Below are 26867 nucleotides of genomic sequence, written 5' to 3' on the forward strand. Positions count from 1 at the left end.
TGCAATTATAAAGGGGGAATTTGACAGAAAGAAGGTATGAAAACATGCCCTGAGACTGCATTTCAAAATCTCAAATTGAAATTATAATAATTTACGTATATATTCCATTTTTATAATTTTTAACTGAAGTTATTTTCAAATAGTTTTTAAAGGCCCAATTATTTTATTTAAAAAAAAATAAAAGAATTATTATTTTTAATTTTAGACTTGATTAATTTTTATAGGGTCTAAGAGCCAAATTACTTTATATGTATAAAAAATTATAATACTTTTTTGCAAAAAAAGAAGTTATAAACATTACATAATATATAATTTAAAGTAAAATTACGGCATGGAGGGTATAAAAAAATTGTTCTGCCGTATAAAAAAATATAATAAAAAATAGTATAAAAAATTTAAATATACAGGAATTTTGCTTTTAGTTATGCTTATTTCATACGATAAGTTATATGTTTTAAAGAAAGCATTAATTTGAATTTAAAGAGGATTAATTTTAAATAAAAGGATAATTTGCGTAAAAAAAGATTAATTTTAAATTGTAAGCATTAATTTGGTTCAAATTGAAAGAATAATAATTTACGTATATATTCAATTTTTATAATTTTTAACTGAATTAATAATTTAAGACTTGATTAATTTTTATATGGTATTCTATGAGCCAAATTATTTTATATGTATAAAAAATTATAATAAAAAAATTAAATATACAGGAATTTTGCTTTTAGTTATGCTTATTTCATACGATAAGTTTTTACATGGTTTAAAGAAAGGATTAATTTGAAGTTAAATAGGCTTAATTTTAAATAAAAAGGATAATTTGCATTAAAAAAAGGTTAAGTTTAATTTCAAAGCATTAATTTGGTGCAAATCGAAAGGAAAATAATTTATGTTTATATTTAATTTTTATAATTTACTGTAGTTATTTTCAAATAGTTTTTAAGGGCCCAATTATTTTATAAAAATAAAATTAAAAGAAGAAGAAGAATTTAAGAATAATAAAAGAATAAGTTAATTTTAGATTTGATTAATTTTTACACTCTTCGAAGAGCCAAATCATTTTATGTGTATAAAAAATTATAATAAATAATAAGGCTTAAAAAACGTTAATTTGAAATTATAAAGCGATTTAATTAATAACGGTGTGAATAAAATTATAAATAATAATAAAATTAAATATACAGGAAATTTTATTTTTTGTTACTTAGTTAGCTTGTTTCATACGGTAAGTTGAGTTTTTACATGCTTTAAAGAAAAGATTGATTTGAAGTTAAAGAAGTTTAATTTTAAATAAAAAGGTTAATTTAAAAAATGTTAATTTTAATTTGAAAGCATTAATTTGGTTCGAAAAGGAGTTCATTTAAAATTAAAAAGGGTTAAGTTGATGGAATCAGCTATAGATCAATATTGATCAGGCTATTTTTAACACGGAGGTTAGATGGTTGGTTGATCCATCATTATCGCGATGGGTACTTTTACGGCCTTGTCAATCCACAGTCGTTAAACAAAAGGCGGAACAGTTAAAACAATATGTCCAGGGTTTAGAGTGGACTTTGGAAAATAAACAGGGCGAGCTCGAGCGACAAACGTGAAATCGGAAGCGTAACTAGTGTTTATGTACAGAGAAGTCAAAAACGAAAAAATAAAGATCAACATTTTCAACCGACTTCGGCAATTTTTAATCTTGCACAGGGCAAGGTTTCGTCCAGTCAGCCCGTTATGGAATTGTGCCATTTTTATCTGCATGTTCTCGGATGACCTGCCGGTCGGCGCGGACAAAGCCGGTTTGGTGATGTAATGTTCGCCATGAGTCACGTCGGCAAAGCAAACAATTCCCAGTCCGTTTCGACCCAGTAACGAGACCGGAAAGGGAACATTTTCATGTAAAGGAATAAACGAAGAGAGGATGGAGGCGCAAAGGAACCGAACCGACATTCCTGGGTTCTTAATGGTCCAACCGGGTATAATAATCCGCCCGGACACATGTTACCCGCCTTGGTCCTTTTCCTTTTTTCCCATCTAAAACTGTTCGTTGTAACATTGCTTAGGCGTTTGATTCATTATGCTTGAAAAAGAGATACGCAATCATCCAAGACCACGACCAAAGTACATATACGGGGTGAACGAAAAGAATCCTGGAATACCCCTTCAAAAATCATACTTATAAACTTCAGCGCTGTTGACAAAGGGTTGCACCCGTCACCTTTAAAGCCCGGGTTCACTGGAACGTCGTTCAAAATTTGAACTAAGTTCACAGCAGGAAGCAGTGCACAAAAAAGCTCTCAAAAGTTGAATCGTGTGAACAAAAACATTAACAGTTGATTAGCGAGAACACGCCTTTAACTGATCATACTGGTTATAATATTACGAAACGTCGTCCAACTCTGAACTAGGTTTAACCCATGCTCGACAGCCGCTCAAAGATAAACCAGGGTCATCGTGTGAATTCGGTTCAAGAAAAATCGCAAAAACGCCAATTTTTGAGATGAACTCGGTTCAGTGCCGAACTGAGTTTAACCGAGTTGATGTAATAGGACCTAAGGAACGTCACGTTAAACCTAGATAATCGTTTAAACTAGGATCAAGACAAATTAAAAAATAAAAAAAAGCTAATTTTTGAGCTGAACTCGATTCAGTGCTGAACTGAGTTTAAACCGAGTTGGTGAAACAGGCCCTAAGGAACGTCACGTTAAACCAGGATAATCGATTAAACTAGGATCAAGACAAATTTTAAAAAAGCCAATTTTTGAGCTGAACTCGGTTCAGTGCTGAACTGGGTTTAAACCGAGTTGGTGCAAAGGTCGACCTTTGTCATAGTGAAATTTTAAGACCAAATTTAAATGGATGTAATAGAACACAATTAATTGTCTTCAAAACATTACATTCTAAAGAAGTGTACTCACTATTCTACTTAAGTGGTGCAAAAGATTTGAAAGCGTGACCATATATCAGTTTCTGTTCACACATTTCAATAAAAATAGATCAAATTTTGACTTCCAAAAAATTTAATTCTTGTGTTCTATAGCGACGATTTGCTACACAACGGATACAGACGCGGTCTCACCACCGTTAGATGCCCTGTGATCCTGGTGTGACCTATGAGCAACCTGGATGTTTTCCCTTCTAAACCTAGTCGCAGACTAAATTATGTACTTTTGTATGATGCTTCACTTAAGGCGTGTTCCCTCTTAACTCCACTAGCTCAGTTGATCAATGAATTGGACCAAAGGTTCTCATAATAGATTTCGTTCAACTTTAGTTGATCAATAAACGTTGAATGGTAAAAACGCGTCTTAAATGAATTGTAGAGTACCTTAGCGAATTAAAATCAACATAAGAATCAACACATGTCTGGACAAGAGGGTCTGCAAGCCATTGAACTGGTTAAAATAAAAAAAATTTAAAAAAATCATCGAACGTCGAAACAAATTTTTAATTGCAAATACTGTATTTTCTCGTAATTAAGTATACAATTTTACAGGGGTTCTCCCCGGTGAAAACTAATAATATTTATTTTAATAACAGTAAAAGAAAATAATATGTGAAGTGATCATCAACACGAATCATATTTTGTCAAGAATTGAGGAAAAAACCATAGGCCTATATAAGTGACATTGTTCATTTAATTATCGCCTAAAAAATGGGAAAAACTGAGTCAGAAACCTGCCGATTCTGTCAGGAAGGACCAAAGACATCGGTGCATGTCCTTTGCAACTGCAAAGCTTTGGCCCGGAAACGGTACTGCCTCTTCTGAAAGGCGATGTGGTCGCCTAAAGAAGTAGGCTAAGGAGGAACCCTAAAGTGCTAAAGTACCCTAAGTACTTTTCGACGCTTGGAAATAAAGAAAGGTCACTTCCACAAATATGTCTTTTAGTCGTAGAGGAAGAAAGGAAGACGCTAGTGATCCGAGGGGGAAAATCAATTTTGTCTGTAAAATCTATATTTTAATTCAATATATCTATGTCTGTTTTGTTTTATGTTACTTATTCTCATTATTATCACTTTTTGTCATCGTCAGGTCTCGTTAGATCCTACAGGTAATGTAGATAGATGGTAGAGATCACTTGGATTGTTACATTGTAGGTATTTATATAATCAAAGTTTAGCCCAGTTTCGAAGGACAAATAACCCTTTCAGTACGCCTGGCGTCCTTTGTTTCTAGCCTGTCTGGCTACTTGTTGATCATCACCTTTAACCCATTACCGAAGGTTGTTCTTCGCTTGATCGCTTTCTGATTGCCATCGGATGTCTAGACAAACCGCAAGACGTTCGTAAAAGAGTTCGTCTAATACTTTCTATTTTGATGTTAATATATTAAAAGAATCCAGGTTCAGGAGTGTTGTGTAATTAAATTACCCCCTAAAGGAATGTGCATGCTCAGACTGCGTTGGCACGTCAGCAACAGCACTAATTCGGCGGAACGGAAACTCGTCAGGTATGCCGGCGACCGGTTGCTGCATGCGTACGTCGGACTAATTACGCCTTTAACATATCCTGATAATTTGCCGGTGGGGGAAAAATATGCTGAATTTGAACCTTTTGTCTTCCGAGTTTTGCAGTTTGAAGAATTTTGAACCGACAATCGGCCGTCGTACAATGGGCCCTAACACCACTTAATAACTTTTCCCCGTCAAATTAGCTCTTTTCAATTTCAAATTAACCTTTGACTTATTTTTTTAAGCTTCAAATTAACCTTTCTTAATTTCAAATGTTTTTAAGCCTCAAATTAATCCTTTTTACTATCTAATTAGCTTCAAATTAACCTTCTTTAATTTCAAATAAATCCTTTCTTTGAAACAGCAAAAACTAAGGAGGTGGTAAGCAATTTAAGTACATTAAGTAAAATTCGTGCATTAAAAAAATAGGCTCTTAGAAGATTACATAAAAATGTATTACAAGTAAAATAAAAAATTGTATAAAATAAATATATAAATATTTTCAGTTAAGATATATTTCAGAACATACCATCTACTAAGATCAATTAATACTTTAAAGAAAGGTTAATTTTAAATAAAGAGTTAATTTTAAGTTAAAATGGTTACATTGACGTGGAAACGGGTTATTTTGATAGGAAGAAGGGTTAATGTGACAGGAAAAGCTATAATTTCACGAATCTTCACTTTTATTTCTCAGGGGAGATTTTTTAAAATAATATAAAACTTTCTACATCTGACGTAGCAATAAAAGCTAAACAATTGTAGTTAATGACGAATGACCGAAATACTTCAAAGGACGAAAGGCGAACATACACCGATTCATATCAGGACTGATCAACCGCATGTTCGACAAGAAAAAATTGCGATTCGAGCATTGAGTTACGCCGTCGTTACCATGAAAATCATTTATTCATGCGAGATGGAACCGCTTAGTGCTTTTATGGACGGGTATTACATCTCACTCCGACAACGGAACCAAAGTAAGCTTAGTACATTCGTTCGGAAAGTACAATAAAGGAAAATAGGGCAAAAAAACTTGTGCAAAACGATTTTACCCTCGTTTTATAAATAAACGTTTGAATCACACAACAAACCACTTGACCGCTTTCACTTGCCTTCTTTTAGATCTTACGAGATGTCAACTTATTTCTGAAATATTTATATGTTCTTGGGTGCTTTGTGAACATAACAAACTCAACTTTACTAACGGGAGAGAAAGTAATTTTTAAGAGCTGAAGTTGGACCCAGAGCCGGCAAAAATAGCAGTTAGAAAGTTTCCGTTCTTTTCTGCTTTGTTATTATTTTGTCAAAATAGTTTCTAGCTGAGTGGTTTCACGACCGATTGTCTGCCTACCTCATCTTAGCGCACGCAATATTACAGTGAATCATTTACACGCCGTTTTTTGTATTTTATTTAATACTCGATTTTATCTTTTCACGAGCTCTTATGGAGTATGTATACAAAACAAATATTAAAATGTGACCGAATGTGCTTTTTAACGGACAAAAGAGGACTGAAGACCACTGGGCCTTTCGTTCATCAGTCATTCAATGACAATTAAAATTCAACATTACATAAAATGACATATAAAAACAAATTCTTATTATTTTAATTTGAGAATTTGTCCTAAATAGAATATAATTAGGCTCATACAAGACATATGATAATTAAGTATACTTAAAATTTAAAATTATATAAAATTTCGATATATTTGGCAGACAGGGCGGCCAAAGAAGCCGCCGGAGAGCCCACCAGGACGCTCAGCGAATTTGAAACTATTAAAAGAGATTAAAGTAGAATGGGTAAACCGCTGGGCTCGTAAAATAGAAATAACTGCTAAACTGTGGCAGATTAAGAAAGACACCAGAACATGGTCTCGGAAAAAGGATCGAAAAGGAAAAATACAAGACTGCGCATAGGTCATACAAGAACAACTCACGGCACTTTCTGGGCGGAAGCTACCGCGTAGGTGTCCGTTATGCAAGGATAGAATAACGTACGAAGATATTTTTAATTGTAGAAGAATACGTAGGCAATATTTTGGAATATAGTCAGAGCTGTGCGTAGTCTTGGGGCAAGGCGGTGGGTACAGTTCGCTGTTCCGGTGCCTCAGGGCTGTAGGGATTTTTATATATGTGTAGTGTTTGTGTTGTGTTTATGGTAATTTGTTAGCGTGAAAGGAAAGGGTTGTTTAACCCCACCCCGAGGAATATCGAGTACTCTGGACAGTGTGACGTCTAGAGGGTTAAGTATGTTATTAGCGAGAATGGAATTGGTTCGACTCCGCCCCGAGGAATAACGAGTACTCTGGAGGAGATCCGACTTCTATATTTGAGGTGATGTATATATACAGGGTGTATCAACTTCTATCGCCCACCCATTTAATTGAGAAACGATTAACTTAGCAAAAAATAGTTTTATACAAAACCCCAGTTAATTTCGGCTAGGAATCGCGTGGCGGTAACAGGTTTAACATCTAGAGCTTATTTTAAGTCACTTTTACTGAAAATAAAATTTTGATAGGATCGACCAAGGATCGACCATTTCTGTGCTATACCCGACGCGTGAAGGGGGTATGCCTTTTTTAACAGCAAGAAGCTCTCCATGTTTATTTTTAAAACGATTAACTTTAGTAAAAAAAATGTTCTTTGAATAAATATTTTCAATTAGATAAGAAAACAAAATGGGAGATAATACCTCAACAAGAAATGAGAATATATCTTTTGCTTTCAAAATAAAATAAAACCGGGCTTAACTCAGAAATGGTCGATCCTATCAAAATTTTCCTTTCAGTAAAAGTGCCATAAAGTAAGCTCTAGAATCGAGTAAGCTCTAGAATCGATCTGTACAATAAAAATTTGGAATCCTGATTTAAAATAACAAACTTAGTGTTGTTTCAGAGCTAGATGAGAAAGTTACGTTAAATCTGTGACCACCATGCGATTCCTAGCCAAAATTAACTTGGGTTTGTATAAGACCATTTTTTGCTAAAATTAATCGTTTTCGAAATTAACGGGGAGGGCCATCTTGTTACAAAAAGCTCACTCCCCTCGTGCTCTTCAGTCGGGCATAACTCAGAATTGGTCCTATCAAAATAAGCTCTAGATTATTCAGAAATAGTGAGATGCGGTTGTGATATAGATTTCAGAAAAACATTTTCTTTATCGTGCCAACGTTTCGATCTTTACTGAGATCATCTTCAGGGTCTGTGATTTACAATCGTTGTTTAAATTTAACAAAAACATGTAGGATGTGGAAAAAAGTGAATTTATACAATGCAAATAAACCTTTTTTTATATTCAATCAAAGTATTTCCACTCACTACTAATCACCATACATAAGCTCTAGAATCGTACTGTACAATAAAAACATGGGATCCTGATTTAAAATAACAAAGTTAGTGTCGGTTCGGAGCTAGATGAGAAAGTTATGTTAAATCTGTTACCACCACGCGATTCCTTGCCAAAATTAACTTGGAGTTTATATAAGACCATTTTTTGCTAAAGTCAATCGTTTTCAAATTAAATGAGTGGACTATAGAATTTGACACACCCTGTATATACTCAATTGCAAACAGTTACTATACAGATACTAGATCTACTTAAAGTAATATTGAGGGTGAAGGTTGAACTATTAAATTTGATTTTCAAACTACGGTTTGAAGAAGAACATTACAATATTGTAATTTTGTTGCGTATTATAAAAATTACTGGAATAATTATTAATACTATTGTAAAAATATTTATACTTATACTATATAAAGAGCAGAGGGCCGGCTAAACTTCCCACATTATTATTATTATTAAATAAAATTAATTTTAAAAATAAAGGAATCATCTTATAATTACAAAATCGTGAGAAATCGTGGTTTTTAAGAACCTAATTATTTTTATTAAAAAATAGTCAAAAGAAGAAGAATGTTTTTGTATTTAATTTTATATAATTTTTAATTGCAATTAATTTAAATATGGTCTTGTAAGGGCTCGATTATTATTATTTTTTTGTTTGTTTGTTAAATGCTGGAATTGTACTTTTGTTTTACTTGTGTTCTTACATTTCATGCCACTTCCTGGATTTTTTGATGTTTTAAAGAAATAGTTAATTTGTAGCGAAAATAAATTGATTAGAAAATGGATTAAGTTGGCAGAAAATACCGATATAAATCTTTTCTGGGGCGTAAACATGTAGAAAGGACTCTTGATCCAAACATCACTTTTTTTGGATTGAGACTGTCCTCTGAACTGTAAACTGAAGCGTGGTTTAATCGTGAGAAAATCAAAACTAAAAATCCGTTTGTTCTCAAACGGTTCCCAACCGATAAAAAAAATAAACTGATGATAAGCGAACGAACAGACCGGGATCTTCGATGCGATGGGAGAATGGAAGAATACAATTAGATTCAAAAGGCTAAGTAGGATACGACCGATCTAACAGTGGAGAGTGCCACCCGGAGAGAAATGTGACGGTGATTATTTTCTATTAGTTAGCGGAAAAGGCTAATGGGCTCGGACGGATAACGAAGGCACAAAAGACTGGACGAACTGGATTGGGTAAATTCTCACGCGACCGGCGACAGGTACTGGATGCAATAACAAATAAAAATAACTAAGGTTTATTGTCGATTCATATGAGTTTAAGATAAAGAACGGCTTTAAACAAAAATTCCCGACTCGGAGTCGAACCGTTTCGCTCATTTGTAACAGTCAAGCCTATGATTACTAGGCGATGCAAATGAACATAAGAAAACCTGATTCCACTCTTACATGAGCAAGCAATTTGATGTTATCGCTGAGCATTAACATCAAAAAGTTCAAATAACGCGGAAAATTACTTAACCTTTGTGTAAACGTTAAAATACCTTTTTTATGGCTTCTCTCTAGTATTCTTTCTTTTTCATTACCAGTTTTTTTTATATAGGAGCATCCGATCGCTTGGTCATTTCATCCGCACTCACACAAATAAATACATTCACACCTTTTTTCATTCATTCTATTTAGTAGATGGAGTGCCCAATATTCCTCCATCAACCTGCATGCAATAACAAACTAATCTAACTGGGGTCGATGGGGTACTTTAATAAATATTCCGCCATCTACTCAAGTCACGTTCACAGCTCGAGGGGCGATAGGGATGCTATTCCACCATTAGCCCTCTCCATTCACTCTAATAAATACACTCACTCATACAAAACACATCATCAGTGGTACTATACACCTAATTTATCAAAAACATATGAGATGATTCTAATTAGTTTTGAGGCCATTTAAGTATTAAAAAAGTCGCTGTTTGATCTGTTAAAAGGCCAGAACTCGTCTGATAATGCCAAAATGGGAAGGAAACTGAAAGACCATGTTAAATACTTTCGTTTAAGCTCCATTTCCAAAGAAATGTAAGATCGTTAACAAAACTAACTGCATAAGTGGTTTGTATAGAATATAAGCTAAACATTCTTGCAGTGAGCTGGATTGACCAAGTGGTTATCTCTAGATCCGGTTATCCTGTCGTGAATGAACACCGTGTAAAGTACAAGCGGAAATAGGCGGACCTGGGACGTCAGTAATGATCGAACTGTAAGACCGACAAGCAACAAGTTTTCTTCATATCCGATAAATATTTTTCAGGAAACTTTAGTACAGAAAATACTACATGGCGTTTTAAGTTGAAATACTTATTTAAAAGTCTATCTCATTGAGTTTTAATGTCTCAAGTTACACTATAATTATGATAATTTAATGGGTTATCAAGTGGGATGCGTTTTAGACTAGCGGTTCTGAAAACTGGTCGTTTTTACAGAACAACGTAGAATGTCTGGATGTGCGTTTTAAATTTATTTAAAAAATATCGGGGTTAAATCAGACAGTCCTAACTTTTCCTCCTAAATTCTAGCTGTGAAACAATTATCAGTAGGACGATATGGATTATAATTATAACTTAGTTTTTTTTAATTATTTACTTTTTCCTTAGACAATGTCTTATAATTCATGCGCGCGTGGAACAAATAGCTGCTTAAATACTGGTCTTTTGATTAAAAATATACCTGACAATTTTCAAGAATTACAATTTATATGGGGATTCCATATTCTTCGTGGGCAATAAAAAGAATTGATTAATGGTTTTATCGGTTTTGTCTTATTTTTTTTTAATATTAGATTTTATAGAGACGAAATTTGAGATAAAAAGGTCAATGTCACGGATGGGATTTGAACCCATGAAAGAAATAAAGAGAATTAGCAATCTGGCGTCAATATCATCGTACGTATTTATTTTTAAACAATCTAACCTACTTACGTATAGTACACATCGCATGAAAATCTTTTTTTTCCTGGGCGGCAGTATATCGAGATAGAACGCTAACAGGAAAAACAGAAATTTTAGCTTTAATTGTTTTGTCGTATCTTGTTTCGCAAATTGCTTAATGACGTATTTCTGCGACTGTCGAAAACCTTTTTTCTATAGTAGGTCGCGGATACCTTTCTCACCTGAGTGCTTTGTGTAGCAGTTTCCAGAGCCAGAGTCGACAGAGCACTTCTTCTTCTTCCTCAGTCCCCTGGCGCACATCATGTTGTCTCCTCGGCGGATGCAACGATATATAAATATAGAAGAACAAAACACATGGGCCACATCTGCTCCAGCCGTTGAGAGGAGGAGAAAGGGCCTCTTAAAGCGGATGAACTCCGGCAGAAGAGTACCAGGGACGGAGGTACGCTCACGACTGGAAAAGTGGAAACCGTACGGGTACGGCCGCATCCCCTCCCGATACGGGCATCGTTTGGACCGCTCCCACTACCCGCGGGACCCCCTCTTCTGGAACAGGACGTACCACGGAAAAGGTGCTTTGACAAGGACGAGAATATATCATAGCATCTTTCAGTCAAATTAATAATTTTTTCAATCAATTCTATATGTTATAATCAGGGGAGAAAATAAATACTTTTATTCACTTCATTCATTTTTATCTACAACTTTTTATCTCAACCAATTTTTCATCTCAACCAAAATCCTTAGATGAAAAGAATAATTAATGGGAATAATAGATATAATTAAAAAAAAAAATGGTATACATTAAAACATTTTACAAATATAAAAAAGAAATATTTTGAGAAATCTTAGACCTATGTCAAAAAAATTCATATTTCACATTTAATAACAAAATATGTATAAACCATTTAATGTGAAGTAGCTTATCTTCTGTTGTAGCAGAAATATATATCACCGAAAAACAAGGTTATGATATCAGAAAATTTAAGAATAATATTCCTAAAAAATACGTAGATGACACCCTGGTATGCATATAGAAGAAAAACTATAATGTAATGTTGGAAGTTTAGATTAAAGAACATAAAAAAATAAAATTTACCACAGAAATAGAAACTCCTAAAAGTATAGCGTTCTTGTATTTGTTTATTACACGAGCCGACAACCACAGTTTCAGCATAAATCTACATAAAAAGCCGAATACAAGCGGAATAGTACTTAATTACTTTCATCGCACCCATACAAGCAAAAATGTAACGTAGTCAGAAATAATGTAAGAAGATGCTTGAAAGTTAGCGACTATTCATTTCACACAAAAATTATAAAATATAAAAAGAACCTTACAAAAACATAATTTTCCAACAAAATTAATTAATATAATCATAAATACAGAAAAATTCCGATTTTATAATGAAGCAACCGATGACAATAGTACCAAGACCGTGGAAAACAATATAAATCCAAAAAAGTCCATAAGGTTTTTGGACGTTAATGGCCTGACAGAAAGATTATTAAATATCATAAAAAAGAAGAATGGAACAAACAATTTACTTTACAAATATATACACGGGTGAATAGATTATTACCACCCATAAAAGACATGGACAAAAAGGACAAAATAAATAATAATTATTAAAAAATTATTTATTTGTCCCAGATTCTGAAGATGATCTAAATAAAGATCGAAACGTTGGCACAATAAAGAAATTTTTTTCTAAACCAACATCACACAAGACCGCATCTCACGATCTCCAAAAAATCATTTATTATTACTCACTAAATACTATACTTGTTGTTAAACTTTTGTTTGTTTTATCTCAACTGAAAGCCTTAATTAATTGAAAGATATTTATTGATCAGACCACGAAATCGAGTGAATTTATTTAATTTAATAACTCCGTGAAGTTGATGAGAAGTGGAATGATGGGTTCGGACCAAATTGACGGTCTGGTGAGATGTTGTTTGAAGTAGCAATAGAGATTATTCTTTTGTAAATTAATTTTTCGAATAATTTCGAAGGAACGGGTAACAAACTAACAGGACGATAAGATGATGCGGAGCTTAAATTTTTATGGGGGTTTTGGAATGTAAGAAAGTTTCCATTGTATGGGAAAGTTTATTTAAATGAAAAAAGTAAAATAATTTGATCAAAAAACAAAAATATTTGAAAAATGATAATTTTGGCATTATTATTTCTCTCAAGTTGTGAGTTCCTTTGGCATCAGCTAACAGGGTCCTAGCATCTGTAACTTGGAGAACGCGGATTCTGCGGGGTTTAGAGTTGGCGAGTAGGGTGGCAGAATCGTATGAGAAAATGATTTCACAACCCTTTAACCTCAGGAGTTTTATGGTACCTGGCATTGTCCATAACTTACATAATGAAATTAAGGCATTACATAATGAATGCCCAAGTTTTGTAAACAGCTCGCGTAAAAAATCGCAAAAGAGTGAACTGTTCCCGGTTATCATTTTGCAGATATTTATATTTTCTGATGAATTTTACACTTTTTAAATTTAAATAAGGGTTTTAGCAACTTCATCAGTGTGTATTTTCTCCGCTATAAAATCCCGAAAGGGACGATTATAAAATTGGTTGAGACGATTATTAAATTGGTTGAAAAAATGATTAATTTGAGAGAAAAATACTATATACTATTAAATATGCAAGGAATTGCAGCAAAACAATAAACCGACACGATCCTTCTTGACGTTGACTACTAGCATTTTATCACAGTTTTAAGAGAGAGTTTAAGAGAAGAGTTTTAAGAAACAAACAGTAGCAGAGCATAAAAACCGAACAACATGTCAAGAACATATTTTTTACGTGGTACACTTGCCTGAAAGAAATCTGGAGCCAAGATTAAGACAAATCCAAAACAACACTTGTTCATATAGCTTCTTTTTCGTCAAATTAACCCTTTTTAATTTGAAATTACCTTCTTTCGCATCAAATTAACGCTCTTGACCTTTAAACTAACCCTTTCTAATTTCAAATTAACATTTTTTGTAAACCATTAAAAACGTAGGGGGTGGTATTCAATATAAGGAAGTAACATAAAATTCGAAGTAAAATTTATTGGGGGGGGGTCCTTTTAACGAATGATTATATTCCGTCTTTTAAGGTTTGATTAACCCCCTTGAGGCCGGTGATCTGCCACCGGTCCTCCAATCAAAGGAATCTTATTTTGAAATAATTAAGATACGTTTTATAAAAAAATAAAACAAACAAAGCATGAACTTTTGCCTCATGTGAAGTTACACCAATACGTTTGCTAAATTCCTGCGATGGAGTTGTCGTTTTTGGGTAAACTTGTTCGCTTCATCGTACAAGTTTCTCACCGAACTTTATGAAGTCCTTGCCACCTTTTCAAATTTTAACGATAACGATTGTGTTTGTAAACTGGTTTGGTCAAAATGAGCAATTAATCGCGAAATGTTAAAACTCTTTGGTTCGAGGCTATATTTTCACTCATAAAATAACTGGATCAAGCAGAAAACGTATAATAACGGTGATAATTAAGATTAAACTGTTTGGTTTTGACAGTATCAATTACAAGAACGAAACGCAGAATAAAGACGTCGAATCCCTTGTTTAGTACAATTCAAGAACTTGGATCTCACAGGCAAGAAATGTTATCTTGAAATCTGGAAAAACTTTTCACCAATAAAAGAACTAATAGTATGCCTAGGATATTCAGCCAGATAAACGTTTGTATAAGATGATTCGGAAGAAAATAAAGCCTTGATTGCTTGAGATACAAATGCGTATGGTAGAAATCGAGTATATTTACAGTTTTCTCTTAACAACCGTTATGACCCCTTGCAGGAAGGAACGGTTTGTAAAGTAGAACGCCATTTGGCCCAAACCACTACGTACTCTCATAGTACTCACTACATACTCACCAAAAATATATTTAAACGTTTTTAATGCTAATGGTAATAGTAATAATAAATGTAGTTATGGTTAAAAAGTAACTGTTTTTTGCCAGTTAATAGATAATATATTATTTTATTATGTGGTTTATTATGTTAAAAAACAAATACATATAAACGCGCTTAAAACCCTGGTCGAAGTATAATGTAATGTATTAATAAATGTAGATTTAAACACGTAACTGAATTATGGCATGCCATGAATGAGAGGTTGAATCGAGGCGCTGATTAGGCTAAAACCGCAAGACCTCCGCACCGTGCGTTGAAATCTAACCGAACACAACTAAGGCGAAAACAGTGATTCTGGTTAAATAATTATCAATAATAATTACGGTTAATAATAATAAATACTACAGTGAGAATTTATTGAATTTTGTATTCTGGCTTAATACAAAATAAATATACCTATTATCTATTTTATTGTTGAATAATGCAAAACTAAATAATAGGTACATTAACATCAGATATAAAAAAAGTAGAGTAACAATAGAGCCAGAGAGAAAAAACACGACCTATCCGATTGTTTATTTTTGAGGAAGTTGGTCTTTTTTTAAAGATTAATAAACTTTACTTTCACAAGTTTTGTCAACCTCTTATTCCTTAGGCTGTGAAAAAGGAGCAAAACGCTCCGAAACGTGTGCAAAGAATAAGAAAGTGGCAAAACTTCAAGCTCTTTCCTGTCTGAAGAATCACACTCTACAATATCGTTAATATTTAAAAATACACCATCCACAAGAGCATATCTACATCACGATCCTTGTGACAACACTGTTAACTCTGTTAAGTCGAGTTAGATTGAGAAAATTGATAACGTAGGTCAGTTAAAAATCGGCTACTCAACATAATTCGATCTAAGGAAGTTGGGCCTGTGTTAATTGTGTCAGACTGTTAACCCTTTGACTTAGGGAAACAATCACGGTCGGCAGAATAGTACAGCTAGTTATTTATTGTTAATTAATTAAATTCGAGCAATACATTTCTTTTCTTAATTTCTAACCTGTCCTCATACCCTCGTTCTAGTGGAGGCATGGGATCTTCATTAACTATGTTTTTACGTTCCAAAAAATCCTATGCAGTAAGAATATTCATTACTGGGTTCGCGAACCAGTTGTTCTATCTAATTTTATCTAATCAGTTCAGATATTGTCTATCTTCTAAACATTCAAGGAACAATCCTCCCATTTCATCATATACTTTTTCACAGAAATCAAAGATTGCATTTTAAATCAAAGATTTGATTAGTCATATCTGATATCTTTCAACTGACTTTTGGCATTTTGTAAAAGAAAAAAAACTTCCTTCACAACTGAAAAAAAAAAAAAAAAACTGAACCAACAATAACAAATCTTTCCTGGAATGTTATATCTTTGACAACAGTTTTTGGTTCTACTAGTCGCCACGTGCGCCACTACCGTTAAGAACTAGCATGTTAACTTCGAAGTAAGAAAGAGGGCGTTCACTGTCTTACTTATCATTTTCGATTCGATTTAACAAGTGTTAAAAGCAACAAAAATCGAGAATAACTGCCAGCTTTTGTTTTAAGTTAAACCCGCTTCTTTAGTCAGCATGTTGTATTTTGAGCCAAACAAATGAACAATGAACAACAAATGAAACATTTAATAAAAACACAACTGCAAAATCTGTTCGAAAATATAATGGTCAACAAATCAAATTACAGTTTAATAATGTCATAGTTTAGTAATTCCCCCATTATGTTTGTTTTAAATCGCGTTAAGTGATATAATTATTAAATTTTAAACCAATAGCGACAAATATTTTTTTATAACCGGAAAATTACAAAAACAAAAGATCGATCAGTCAAAGAAGAGAATTAAGTTGAACGTTGGTGATAGAATATTAAATATTCATCAGCCTGCGTTTTTTTTTTTTTTTCTTAAACGAGGGTTCGGAACAGCAGAGGTTATATCAACCCTGTGTTTGTGAGAAAAAGCCCATTTGTAAGTGTGTCGGGTTCGAATGCAGGGCCGCTGGATTCGAACCCGGGACCTTTACCTTACTGCCACCGACGCCCCTATCAGCCTGCGTTGCCAGGTAAGCACTTCATTAACAAAACCCCACTGAACTAAGTGAAGAAGCCAAGAAGGGAAAACCAATTTATAGTGGTGAAAATATAGAACAATTCTAGAAAGAGAATTTTAATATCAAAATGGGTAATGCTAATTTTTTAAATGCACTTACTGATTTTGATTAACTTGCGTGCTTGTATGAGAGAGGATCCATGAACTTACCTGAAAAAATAGAAGAGGTTGATTAATAACATTAAATAAAATGCCGGTGAAAAAACAGAGATTATTAACTATACTATCTTCAAAGCGTTACACGTGTTAGAAAAAATCCGTAAATGCACGATAGTTATATTAAAAGAATGCCTTGATAAACAACAAAATCCGATAAGGTTTTATGGAGTCTCTTGAATGAATGCGATTAAATTGTAACGCCAGATGTTTACAAACCCTAAAATTAAACCTTATCTGTGTCTTATCCGGCAATTTATTATTTTTTCTGATCTCTTCCCGAAACGCTTCCTTTACGTAAATCGAATCTTGTCAAGTAGAGTTTTGCCCTGCGATTTACAGACGCGGCACTTTTAACGTCTTTTATTTTTCAGTTTTAATTCGTATATTTTATGGTTTTGGTTTATTTCACACCTGCCATTTCGTCGTTAATTCCTTTCTATCGGATCACTGGTTTACAGTAAGAAATGTATGAGATTTTTTATGCATCAATTCAATCAAAGCTGTTGTTCCGCAAGGAAGTGTCCTAGGACCAATCCTTTACAGAATTTACTCATTCTAATTCGCATATTACACGTTCGATACCGCGATTCTATACACAGACTAGTAACATAAGCAATCCAAGAACACCTAGACCTCACTACCGTCTAATCGGTGGCGGAACAAGTTCAGACCTTAGACCACCAGTGCATATAAATAACAAGGTTCCTCCTACCAACCAGTTCCGCAGCCTTGGGCTTCACTTGGATATCAGACTTACTAGACTAAAAAGACAACTAAACAAAAGATATGGATAACTCAGAAATCCCCACTAAGCATGCATAACTAAGTGCTACTATACTCCTTGAAGCCGTACAAAATAGCCAAGGTCTCATGACCTCCTTTCCTGAAATACGTACATTGTAATATTCGCTTTTTGATTATTTTTGTACAGTTAGCAATACAGAAGTCTTATTATGGTACTGTTTTCATTATGATGAAGATTTTAATTATTGAATAATATATGTTTCTTATAAAAGATTTACTGCTTACAAGTGCTAAGCACTTGGTTAAGCCGTTATCTTATTTGACAGCTCACCTCCTACGTTTTTTATATCTTCTCGGGTTTTACAATTCGTCCCTTTCAAGTTCTATTACAAGATTGAATGTCAATACTGTCATGGTGGACTCACTAAACAAAACGTAGTTCAGTGCCACCAGAACATTTATTAGTTGGTAACAAAAATCATATCCACAAGAAGAAGGCATCTAATTTTTGTTACCAACTAATAAATGTTTTTATTAACAATATGGCATGTATGAAGTTCTTGTATTGCTGCTCTTCTCGGGTTCGATATCAGTTTTTTAACTTTGCAAAGGATATTTCACTAAGAAAAGTTCCAAAAACGTAAAAGGGAGAGTCCTTGGAATACTTATAAAATAAGGAAACTTTGGTGACATACCCGCAAATTTTGATGGAAAAGTCATTGCACGAGCAATAATTGAATAATTCCAAAAATCCTAGGTTTTGCCATTTGTTATTCTTTGAGCGGTTGCTGTGTATTCGGAAGCACGAATTTGTTTTTAGTTTGCGGAATAAAGGTCGGACTTGTTAATGACTATTAGAAAATCGAATTTTAGGCTAAAATGATAACAATGTCATGACTGAGGAAAGAGTCAAAATAGAAACCTCGTTCTGGTGGCACTGAACTACGTTTTATATAGTGAACCCCCCTTGGCATTACTGACATTTAACCATTTAACATACTGATTTACTTTTTTATGAATAATACCTTCATTACTTTAAAGAAAACTTGGTCTCTGTCGTAAAAGGTCTTCCCTTCGTTTAAGTCCATGTACTGATTCGTGAAATTGAGTGGTATGCACAAAGTTTACAAGGCTAAATAAGTTAAGAAACATGTATGATACAGATACAATGAATAAAGCAGGTTACTTCCAAAATTCTGGAAAAGAGCGAAAATAATGTTGCTTTTAAAGGAAAGGATAAAACAAGCAAACTATCATGTCGAGGACTTAGTCTTATTCCAGTTTTTGGCAAAATTCTAGAATATATGATTACAATGAAGTTATTTACAAAAATAAAACAAAAATGAAACAGAATTCAACAACTGATCCTACACTGAATCTAAGAAAAGATGAACAGAATACAGAATGGTGCATAAGTAAATAAAAGGTTTTCCAAAGTAAATTCGTTCTTTTGCAAATCAAAAAGGAGAATTTGATTAGCGAAAAAATGAATTTAATTTGAAAATCCTATATAAAAACCAAAAATTGTAATTTACTAGAATAATAATTGTATCAATCAAAGAAACTTCTAAGATTAAAGGTTATTTTAATTAATTAAAGACATGTCTATATTGAACTACTGCACGTAGAAATTTGAATAAAAGTAAGTTTAGGGTCCCTCAAGGATTATCAAACTTTATAACCCTGAACAAATCCAAATATTTAAAGTTGGTGGGAGTGGAATTTAAAAAACAAAACATTCCACAAATTCAAGGTACAATACATTGGATTTCTAAGGGTTACCTCCTAGACTTAAGTATCGATTGAAGTGGATAAATGATGTGAAAAATATGGAAATTAGTATAGATTTTATCTCCCGATAAATAATTATTAGAAAGGCTATTAAGCACGAGACTGAGAATTTTCCAGGCAGTAATTATTGTTTTTATATAAGGTGTAATTAAAACATTCCGAGATAGTTGTCGACAATTACCTTCTTTTAATTCAATACGGGATGATAAACGAGGAGAGGTTTTTTAAATAATTTTTTCAGCCTACAAAAACGTTCAGAAGAGAATTTGACGCCCACGTCTGCAGCTTTAAGTGGCACAGCGTCGAACTTGTTTTAAAAGCACTTCCCACATTGCGAGGGATTTTCCTGTGAAAGGTCAAAGAGGTTATCGAGGGACGATCGACAAATTCGATAAACACGAGTGTAAAGCTGATCACAAAAAATCCAATTTCGAAATTTAAAAGTTAACGAATTATTTCTCATAGAACCCAGATGCAAATGCTTTTAAAGACAGTTACGCACGATCGCGGCATTCGAGCGCAATCCATCTGGATGTGGTCTATTTCCAGACGTCCAAAAATGTGGAGGCGTAGCATCATGCCGTTTTAGTTTTGTCGCCACAACACTAGATGACTAAAATAGCATTCTACCAGGCCCACAAATAACTCTTCATTCGAATTATAAAGAGATGGACCATGAGATATTATAGTTATAAAAAACACTTGGATATCAAAATATTTGAAAAAAAATCAATTTATTAGATTCTGAAGATGATTGATTTGGATGAAAGCTGATTTTATTTGAATTTTTAAACAAAGCCGACGAAGAAATAAAACTGAAACATAATTAGTACGCTACTTGATCGTTATCATTATTAATCAATTACTATAGCATTTTCTATAAAATTAACCCTTTTTAATTTCAAAGTAACGCTTTTCTGGAGCAAACTCACATTTTTAATTCCGAATTAATTAGTTTTAACTTCAAATTACCCCTTTTTACTTTCAGATTAACAGATTTTTAACTTCTAACTTAGAAGCCCAAAAGGAAAATTTTACAATAAAAATTAAAAATTATATAAAATTAAAAAAACAAAACAAGATTCTTCTTTTAATTGGAGAATTTAAAAAACATATAAAATATGTATTTTTTTAACGAAAATATCATATCAAACCTCGGGGTGTCTGGGTTTTTGAGAAAAAAAAAGAAAACATTTGTAAGTACGTCGGGTTCGAATACAGGGCTGCTGGATCCAATTCCACCGATTTCGTTTTTAAAAACAATTCTCACATTTCTCTAATTTAAAAAAAAATCTTTTAATATTTTTTTATTGTATATAATATTTAATTGAAGTTTTAATCAACTTTCATATATCTTCTAGGGTCCAAATACTCTACAGAAAGAATTAATTTAAGTTAAAAAGGGTTAATTTCAAATTAAAAATTATTAATTGCACGGGAAAAACATTTATCTGTTTTAACTTATATATATATTAGGAAATAAGACGTTTTCATACAGAAAACACTAAATGCCATGTCACCTCTTTTTAAGCTTGTCATTACATTGTTTATTATTACCATTTTACATTATTTATTAGTTTATTTAATTCATGAGGGTCTTTTATTCTTTTTCTTTCAAGAGGATTTATCAGTGCAAATCTTCGATCATATAATATATCTGAGTCAAGTTTATTGCGGACTCCATTAATTAAGGTTTTTAGTTGAGATAAGACCCAGTTCTTCAAAAATATTAATGTTTATCATGTTTAACTGAGTCAAATGCTTTTTCATAATCAATGAGCCAAACAAAATCATCGACATTGATATCGAGACATCGCTGAACTAGTATTTGAAGACTAAATAATGCCTCCCGAATTCCAAATCCATTCCTGAATCAAAATTGGCTAGCTCCAATGCTCTCTTCACATTTCCGATATATTCTCAAATACAGGACTTTTAAAAATAGCTTCAATATGTTTCTTTGGGAGTGGTATAAAAGTGGATTTGAGCCAGTCCTGTGGGATGGTTCCATTTCTATAGATGTTGTTGTATAAATCGACCAGAAGGGAAAGGAATTGTTCTTCCTTAAGCAATTTCAAAATTTCCATATATATTTCATCAGGGCTTGGAGTTTTGCCACACTTCGACAGTTTAGACCTTTAGGCATGTTCTACCTCCTCCCTCATGATATCTACACCATCTAACTTCACACCATGGTCAATGCTTATGTTATCCTTAAAGAGATGTTCTATATATCCCTTCCATCCCTGTAGTTTTTCCTCAGTGCTTGTCAAGATATTGCCGTTTTTCTTGCCAATAAGAGATTCACTTCGTATTCTGTTATACACACCTGCTGCTTACCTTATTTTCTTGTACATGTTAAATGAATCATGCTTAGCATCCAATTCTTCAATTTCGCTACATTCCTTTGAAAGTTTTTCTTCCTTTGCCATTCTTATTTTCTGCCGTATTTCTTTCTGCAGTTGTTTATATGTTACAGGATCTCTATGTTTCATCTCTCTTCTACGATCTGAGGTCCAGAATTTCATCTGTCATCCAAGATTTGATCTGCTTTCTCTCGACGATCTTTAATTTTTCCTGGCACACCTCATTCACAGCAGTTTTAATTTGGCTCCAGCTGTTTTCAATTTCATTTACGTCTACTGTCTCCTGGATGGTTTTGAATTTTGTACTTCAGTTCTTACTGCTGGGTCCTAAAGTTGAGAGATAGCAGTTCGACTGTTTGTCATCTTTAACTGATATTTCTTCAACCTAAGGTCCATTTGGCTAACAAAAGATTATGATCTGAATTAATAACTGCACCAGGGTATGTTTTCACGCATTTGATTGAATTCCTAAAGAACTCCTTTGAGGCAAACTAATAGTCGAATAATGTCTGATTTTGATTAAGATCTAAATAGACATGTTACGTGGTAATAGTCTATCAAAGGTTTGTGAATGTTTAACACACAACCATGAATTTGCTTCTGGAGCTGCAATTTTGTGAGAAAATTTTTCAATTAACTCATCATCACAATTTCTAAGTATTTGCGACGTACCTGACTTTAGTGTGCTAATTATAGGCAACAAATCAAAATTAGAGCGGATACTATTCTAAGCAAAGATGAACAAGGAAGGATACATCTATCACTGATGACACTTGACATCCTGTAACAATGCTTGCGAGGATTAATTAACGTCAAGACTCAGTTCAAATCGAGTAGCCGTCGATCGTACGTCTCGCGAATAGAAATGAGACGGGAAGCCGGTGTTGTCACATTGAAATGACAGTGAAATTTCCTAGGAAGGACCACCGCGGTTGTTCCCGTCCGCCCACCGGCTCCACTGAAACTTTTTTTTACCTTTACACGTTCGAGAGTGTTTCACAACTTCCTCTTTGGATGCACAAAGGAGCAAACGTGCTCATCATTAGATCAGACTGAGTAAATAGGACTGACTCGGTCCTTCCTATGTGTAGGAATAAATTATGCAGCCCTTGTGAGCCTTTCACTTTTCTTTCAACCCGGGATTAAAAGGGTTACTCAACAGCATTTTATCCACGGTCAGGGGGAAATGCAATTATGCATACGGTTGAAAACGAAAGCACCTGCTTAGCAACTATTTCAAATGCGGAGAAAGCGATTTGGAAAGAAAACTTGATTTTAAATTCACTGAGTTTTATTTTACAACTCTATTTACTGTATAACTAATACAACATAATATTAAACTACCACCATCACCCTACGTTATTTCTTAAAATAAATACATAATAATTCAAATTTTGGTTGGGTCTTATTGTTTGAACATGGTGTTTCGTTGTAAGTTAAGTTAATGGTTCATTCATAAAAACCACAGATGACACTCTTTCCCTGAAGACCCTGCAGAGGATAGTTTTAGATACACGTTCATTCGATTGATCAGGTGCGCGGTAGCCTAACCGTTTGCGAAGTTGGAAGTCGTAAGTACTATCATGATAAAATTATTATAAACCTACAACCAAAAAATGATAGGAGGAGGAATGGAATAAAAATGGACATTTTATGATAAACCGGCAATAAAAGAAAAAAGATCCGTTATTAACATTTTTAGTTGAAACACATAATTGAATTAACAGTGATGAACTACTGGAGCAAAGTTATTTTTCATGATTGCCTTTCGTTTATTAAATCATTTTTATATTATTATTATATTTATATATTTTTTACTACAACAGAAATAACGATGATGAACCACAGGAAAACTATTAATTTAATCTTGTCTATTCCAGGCAAATTTACTAGTGAAGAAAACTCCATCACTGGATTTTTTAATTAAAAATTAAGTTTTTATGTATTGTTAATGACTCTTTAAGAGAAATGCATCGACTTTATTACTATGTACACACGTAAAAAAATCTGCCACCTCAAAGCCCGTTCCAGAAGATAAAACCTGTTCTGACATTTAACCTTTCTTTAAATTATTAACCTGTTTGCTTGTAAATGAAATAGTAATAAATGAAATAACACGAAAATGTGATATAGCGAACAAACAACGTGAATTTGAATTTTTTAAATAAAACTTAAATGTCCACATAAGAAAATCAAAAAGAAAGAAAGAATCTTCGTACATAAAACTCATGGTTCCCACCGGCATAATTGAATCCTGGATATGTAACCAAACCTAATCCTGCATGATCTATACACGTCCCTAACTCTAATCCTATAAAACCTAGCACGTCTCGTTCCTAATCCTGACCTTATCTAACCTAACATGTACCTAACTCAATACAAAGAAACATGCTCCAAACCTATCCAACCCAACATGTCCCTAGCCTACACGTACGATAATCCGATACCTAACCATATCTAAGCCAGCACACCTCTAACCGTAGTTTTAACGTTAACATAATACGTATTCCTTAACTTAATACGTACGTTCCTAACGTAAAAACGTCCTTCCTAACCTAACCCAACCAACTAACACGTTCCTAATCCTAACCTTACCTATCCCAACACGTCCCTAACCGCACGTACGACCCTACCCACAAATAGCCTAACATAACACGGCCATACGCCAAACTGAACTGAACCCCATGGGCATTTACCGCCAACAGCTAAACATTTAAAACGGTCACACATTGCAATTTGTAAATATAAACAAAACACTAAAAAGTATATTTTAACCGAACTACTTTCACAGACCTTGTAAAATAATCGTAAAGAGAAATTATAAAAACAATCGAAGTGACTTCGAAAAAACTATTTCAATATTTGCTTAATAAATTGTTTTAAATGTTTAGGCTGCTCTAGTATAATCTTATCGGATCTGACTTTGAGTTGTGTGACTTTGCAATGCAAGTACTTCGGCTATTCATTACAGCGAAAGTGAAGGTCTCGACAAACGTGAATGCACTCTTTGAATGAACTATGTTGAGCCCAAGGTTAATATCAACAAGAAGGAATTTTATCGGCTTTATCAGACGCTGTGATGTCGAATTTTATATTCTACTTATAGACTCGATAATAAAATTAGAATTTTTATTCTATTCAATTTTTTCCCCAAATCCTATAAATTGGTGTTGTTTGGAAGGCTTTTCGTTTTAATTTATCTGTATTTTGCGCTGTACATATGCATCACTGTACACCATAAATATAAACAATTAAATCATTTCAAAATAAATTTTCAAAAAATGTTTGCCCTGAAAAGATCGTAACTCGTTAAACACAGAAATTGGGCCGAGATATTTATGGATGGAAACTCGTTATCGGAAAAACGACCTCGGGCAGTAAAACAGAAATGAAACGAGTTATAAAAATAATTAAGCTATTATTCTTACAAAAAGAGGGGAAAAAACTTGGGCGATGAATGGAAGAGATAGTCGCGATCCGGTGAATAGTGACAGAAAGGAGGCACTTTCGGAGATTAAAGGCTAATTAAAGGGGTGCCCCCTAAGTGGACTCGATTACCGCCTAACTACATTCAGAACGGATCCTCACCAATGATGCTACATTGATGTAATAATTTCCTCTGGGAATCAACTTACTCCGTAATGTTACAACATTATGAAATTATTTTATTACCCGGACTGTGGATATATTATTTTGTTATAATTTTGATTCAAGTCCTTATTTAATCAAGATAAAATGTCATCTAAGGGTTTTTCATTCGATTCAGAGTACTATTTTTATAATTCATGCGGTCTATACAGATAATCTGAATCAACAAGAACCCATACCAGTATTATGCACAATTTAAACAAGTGATGGCAAATTGAACTGGATTTAATGAAAATTCCTTATTAGCTAAGGTTGGCCAGCTAAGGCCTGTAGTTCATAGGATAAAAGGGATTTTGTGGGGAGACAACATAGATCGAGTAGGGAATTCTGGGCCAGATTAGGATAAAGGTCAACTGTCAAGAAAGGTCTTATATTACTCGAGTCTCCTTTAGTTTTTCTTTTCACAACCTAAATCAATTTCACATCTCAGACATATGAAGTTATACAACGTTTATGCAAGTGTTACTAAATAAAATACCGAATAATATGTTTTATTTCAATTTTACAAATAAACCCGGAATTTGTAGCATTATACCGTCAAATCAACAACCCCCTTTAATTTCAAATATCTTTTTTAACACGAACTAAATTTTTTAAATGAAAATTATTCTTTTTTAACTTGAAATTACAAATTTTTAACTGCAAATGAACCCTTTTTAATTTCAAATTAACCCGGTCTTTAAAGCATTAAAACATGAGGAATGAAATATAAGCATGTGATGTAAAATTACTGTGTATTCCAGTTTTTTTTTGTTAATATAAAATAATTGGGCTCTTAAAAATTAATGACAAGTAAAATTAAAGATTTTACAAAACGAAATACGAAAATAAAGGATTCTTCTATTTATTTGAGAATGTTTTTAATATAAAATAATCGGGCTGTTAAAAAACATTTGAAAATTAAATACAGTAAAAAATAAAAATTATATAAAATTAAATATTAATCACAAGAATGATTCTGTATAATAACAAGAAGGATTCTTGTTTTATACAATGATTACAACATTTCTTAAACAAACTGAAAAACACAAATATAGGGTGTCATTTTTAAATGGCCCGGCTAAATTTATTTTGAACCAATGGCGCTATAAAAAAATACTTGTTTAATATTATTTAATTTCAAATTTTTACCTTTTTTGGGAGAAAAATTATACAGGGTTTTACAAATATTTCAAAATTTCAAATACGGCCCTATACATCCTGACACATCATTTCGAAGGGTTTTTACACTGAAAACAATGGTGCTGTCGCATTTTAAGTTGGTCAAAAAATTGCAATGACAAAGCTATGGCAAAAAGAAAACCGGTAGCGGTCGACGAGGAGCTGAATATTTTACTGTTAGCGAAAATCCGTATTCCTTTCTCCTAAATGTTGGACGTATTAGGTTTTTCAAAATAAAATTAGAGATGTACTCCGGACTTACAATTTTAAGCCGTAT

At 33.2% G+C, this 26867-nt stretch overlaps 1 protein-coding gene across 5 annotated transcripts in view; it reads right to left on the reverse strand.

Moving 5' to 3' along the window:
- Positions 1-26867, reverse strand: part of LOC106661321 (tyrosine-protein kinase Abl) — a 140824-nt gene that overhangs the window by 62632 nt on the left and 51325 nt on the right. For 3 of the 5 annotated variants that reach the window (XM_014384644.2, XM_014384632.2, XM_014384625.2), the window contains exon 1: positions 10914-11196. The exons of the other annotated variants lie outside the window; for them this stretch is intronic. In XM_014384644.2, the coding sequence (XP_014240130.1) occupies positions 10914-11181 (268 nt within the window). In that variant the 5' untranslated portion in view covers positions 11182-11196. Of the gene's footprint in view, positions 1-10913; positions 11197-26867 lie in introns of those variants that run through there. 5 annotated transcript variants of the gene reach the window in all.

Source organism: Cimex lectularius, unplaced genomic scaffold (assembly GCF_000648675.2).
Source record: "Cimex lectularius strain Harlan isolate CLEC.00 unplaced genomic scaffold, Clec_2.1 scaffold23, whole genome shotgun sequence".
Lineage (NCBI taxonomy): Eukaryota > Metazoa > Arthropoda > Insecta > Hemiptera > Cimicidae > Cimex > Cimex lectularius.